We start from the raw sequence: 3,790 nt of genomic DNA, 5'->3' as shown, positions 1-3,790 counted from the left end.
AGCCTAACCATAAATAAATAAATAAATAAAAATTACTGCAAAATAAAAAATAATAATAATTCAAGGAATAGTAAAATACTATTGAAAATTGTATAGCGACGATGATGCCACGTGAGTGTCGACAAGCCAAATAGATTGAATTGGCACAATTGCAAAAAGTTTAGAATTTAATTAAATAAAAAAAATTAAAGACTAAATTGACACAATTACAATAGATTTATGGCTTTTTTTTATAACTTTCCCTTGCTATATATGATAATAATTATTTGTTCTTCATCATTATAATTGCAAGTTATATGATCGAGATCAACTACAGTAGCGAAACTACATGTGTCGCCCTACGTACAAACGGCAATATTAATAATATTCCGAAATGAAACAATGTCGGTAGAGTCTATAGTTTGATTAAATTAGAAGCAAGGCCTTACGAGGGTCTAGAACATGAGACGTGAGGGTGTTGAATTCTGGGCATGCAAAAAAAAAAAAGATGACGACAGAGCCGTCTGTTGCGTGCATGGGGGAGGTTCCTCCAGCCAACAGTGATCGTACACGTGCCATGCAATCAGTTTCGAGGTTGTTAACTTTAATTAATGTCTGATGATAATTTTGTGTTGGAAGGAGGGGGAGACAGCGCAGCTTTGACCGGGAGATTTACGAGATTAGTTCCCCAAATTGCACACCTTTTAAACCATGGTAATTCTTAGTCGTTCTTAGCTAGCAATTATGGTATCAATAGTTCCTCATAATATTCCGAATCAAGACAGCCGACTCTAAATAATACGTTACTTTAGAGAACAACTTTGTCCAGTCGGATTCACTTAGCTTAAGGCCAGCGCGATTACTAAATAAAGGAAAAAGATTGCAAATCCTCAAGGCACAAAAATTAAAATAAATTGCTAAAATAACCATATTCTATCGTTTAAGTACTGTGTTTGACTGCACCATATATACATGTGCAGTTTTACAAACAAAAATATACTAAATGGCTTTGGTTAGTAAAATGCAATTAAGTCATTAGATGTGGCGGAATTCAAATGGGATCTATATAATCTATTGAAAGCTGCTAGCGCATCAGATCTGCCAGTTATTTCTGACCACGTGGTCTCCCAATCAATGAGTGTTTTATGCAAAACATGCGATGATGGTTTACAGGATCTACTTGAGATTATACCGTACGGTCCCCGATAATACTGTCGGGGAAGCATTTCTCTAATCTAATCAGTCCATATACATTTTAGTTATTCCCTAATTTTTCCTTGACAACTCAACATCGGTTCCTACTTCCTAGTGTGGATTGGTCTCTGTGTGAATTTTCAAAGTATGGGACACGCAGTTTTTCACGATCGCGATTGAGGATACTGAAACGTCGAAAGGATATACATGTCATTTCATTAAGAGAGAAGGTCTATCGCGGACATTTTTCTAGGGAAGTTCTTCAATCATTTCTGTCTAACCGAAATAAAATAATTTAGACAGGTTGTGTTTCATTAAAAAAAATAAAAAATAGAGGAATGGCTGAGATCTTGTATATATAGTGTTGAAGCCAAGGATTACTGGGTAGCACCACAAGGAAGCAGCCGAGTCGAGCAAGAAACAAGTGTCGTTAGGATCACAATCCACAAGACAAAAAGAAAAGAAAGAAAAAATCATGGGAAGATCCCCATGTTGTGAACGTAATGGCCTGAAGAAAGGACCCTGGTCTTCCGAGGAAGACAAGAAGCTTCTTGATTTCATCCAGCAACACGGCCATGGAAGCTGGATCTCTCTCCCTAAACGTGCAGGTTTCCAACCCCCTCTCTATCTGTGTGCCTCACGCAAACGCACATTTATTACTTACTTGTGAGCTTACTGTGCAGGTCTTAATAGATGTGGCAAGAGCTGCAGATTGAGATGGATAAACTACTTGCGGCCGGACATCAAGAGAGGGAGTCTCTCCCCGGAAGAGGAGCAAACCATCTTATATCTCCACTCCGAGCTCGGAAACAAGTAATGAACTCTGGAAACCCTACCTGAGACGCTAAATCAATACTTTCGTCGCGCGCGGTCTTGTTTTCCAGCATTCGATATACTATTTTCTAGGTCACGAGTCATGACGGCCCCGTGTAAGGCCCGTAGATGGTTCTTATGGTCGAGTAACGTGGTTTTTCCGATGTGCCAGATGGTCGGCGATTGCGACGCGGCTCCCGGGCCGGACCGATAACGAGATCAAGAACTACTGGAATACCCACCTGAAGAAGAAGCTGATCCGCATGGGCTTCGACCCAGTGACTCACCGACGGAGGACAGATGTTTTCTCATCGAGCTTGTCGCAGCTCATAGCCCTGGCGAACCTGAGCAAGCTGATCGATTCTCGACCGCTGGATGAATCGGCGCTCGGTTTACATTCCGATGCTCTTCAATTAGCTAATAGTCTTCAGTACTTACAGGGTCTTCTCCAATCTCCAGCTTCGGCCGCAACCAGCAACAACAATCTATTCAGCCAAACTTCATGCGTTTCGGAGACAACCCACGATTATAACACGTACGATCCTATCAAAGAAGACCCGGATTTTCATTCGTTGTCGTCGACGACGAAATTATTTTCTCAGGGAATCACCAGTTTCTCTCAACCACTTCCAGACAATAACTTCACTGCTCATCATCATTTAGCATCCAATAATTTGACAAACACCTCACCACTAGTCCCTTTCAGCTTCCAAACCTCGTTGAATAACCATGTCGAGAGGACGACGACAAGTCAATGTCTCTCCATGGTCAACGGGGTCGATCATCTTCTAGGGACCACGGACTCCGCTCTATGGTGTGACTACGATGATCTCGATCTGTTTCTTCCTCCATCTTTGGCTGAAGCATCCGCAGTCCGTGACCGCCGGGACACCAAAAGCGGCTCTTCCGGAGGCTCTGCTTCTTCGTCTTCTTCATCTTGGGGCGAGATTTTCTTCGAAGATCCGGTGGTGCATCGAGAACCATTCTCCTCTCTTACAAAATTTTAGCATAAAAGCATGCTTGAGTGATTATTTCCGTAAGTACTTTTCTTTGTCACTATACAGACCGTGTCGTTACATTAATATGGTTCTTGTGCTTTAGGGCTTGTGTAAATGACACACTTTGTATCAGCATATACGACATACCAGCACGTACGGACGTGCGTTAGATTTGTATGTAGGCCTCGTGCAATCCCCATACATGCATATTGTGTACATTTTTTGTGGACATAATCGTCTTGTGGATCAAATCTGACCTCGAGTTCTGTCATAAAGCGAGAGATGCTGGCAAAAATCTTATTGTCATTTCCCCGTTGTTCAACTTGTCCGGATTTCTGTCGAGAATTACATCATGAGGCTGCAATTTCTTGCGATGCTGATCGCAAATGTCTTTAATTGGGGGCTCGTGTCTGATTAGTTAGTTGATGTCCTTGATTTATGGGTTATAAATATAAGCTAAGGGTTAGGCATAGCTGTTCTCTTGCGGATGACTTTCGTTGATGGCGGTGTGAATGAATTTCTCGATTGCTCGTTCTGGTGTGCAAGTCTTGCTTGCCCCAGCTTGGCGAATCGCATCCCCGTGCAAAAATATTGTTTGTGCGCCCCTTATCCTTCTCGCTCAACATTTGCAACGGCTGGGAAGGTAGTCGTAGAAGCGAAGCCGATCGCCCCGGGCTTCTAGGGATGAGGCCACCTGCATGTAATTTTCATTAAGTTTGTACGTGGGTGGTATGTACACCTCGTAACTAACCGATTGGAGGCATGACCAGAAGATACTGTATCCTTGCTCAGCCATGCTAGATCAA

General features: G+C 42.3%; 1 protein-coding gene across 1 annotated transcript; it reads left to right on the top strand.

The window, feature by feature from the left end:
* The first annotated feature begins 1,572 nt into the window (after positions 1-1,572).
* On the top strand, positions 1,573-3,249 carry LOC115749841 (transcription factor MYB53). The gene is made up of 3 exons (XM_030686832.2): positions 1,573-1,781; positions 1,857-1,986; positions 2,159-3,249. The coding sequence occupies exons 1-3, from the start codon at positions 1,649-1,651 to the stop codon at positions 2,991-2,993; spliced, it is 1,098 nt and encodes a 365-aa protein (XP_030542692.1). The 5' UTR covers positions 1,573-1,648; the 3' UTR covers positions 2,994-3,249.
* The last annotated feature ends 541 nt before the right edge of the window (positions 3,250-3,790 follow it).

This window comes from Rhodamnia argentea, chromosome 2 (assembly GCF_020921035.1).
Source record: "Rhodamnia argentea isolate NSW1041297 chromosome 2, ASM2092103v1, whole genome shotgun sequence".
NCBI classification, from domain to species: Eukaryota; Viridiplantae; Streptophyta; class Magnoliopsida; order Myrtales; family Myrtaceae; genus Rhodamnia; species Rhodamnia argentea.
The sequence above is the reverse complement of the archived record's forward strand: the minus strand, read 5'-3'. Positions and strand labels throughout refer to the sequence as shown.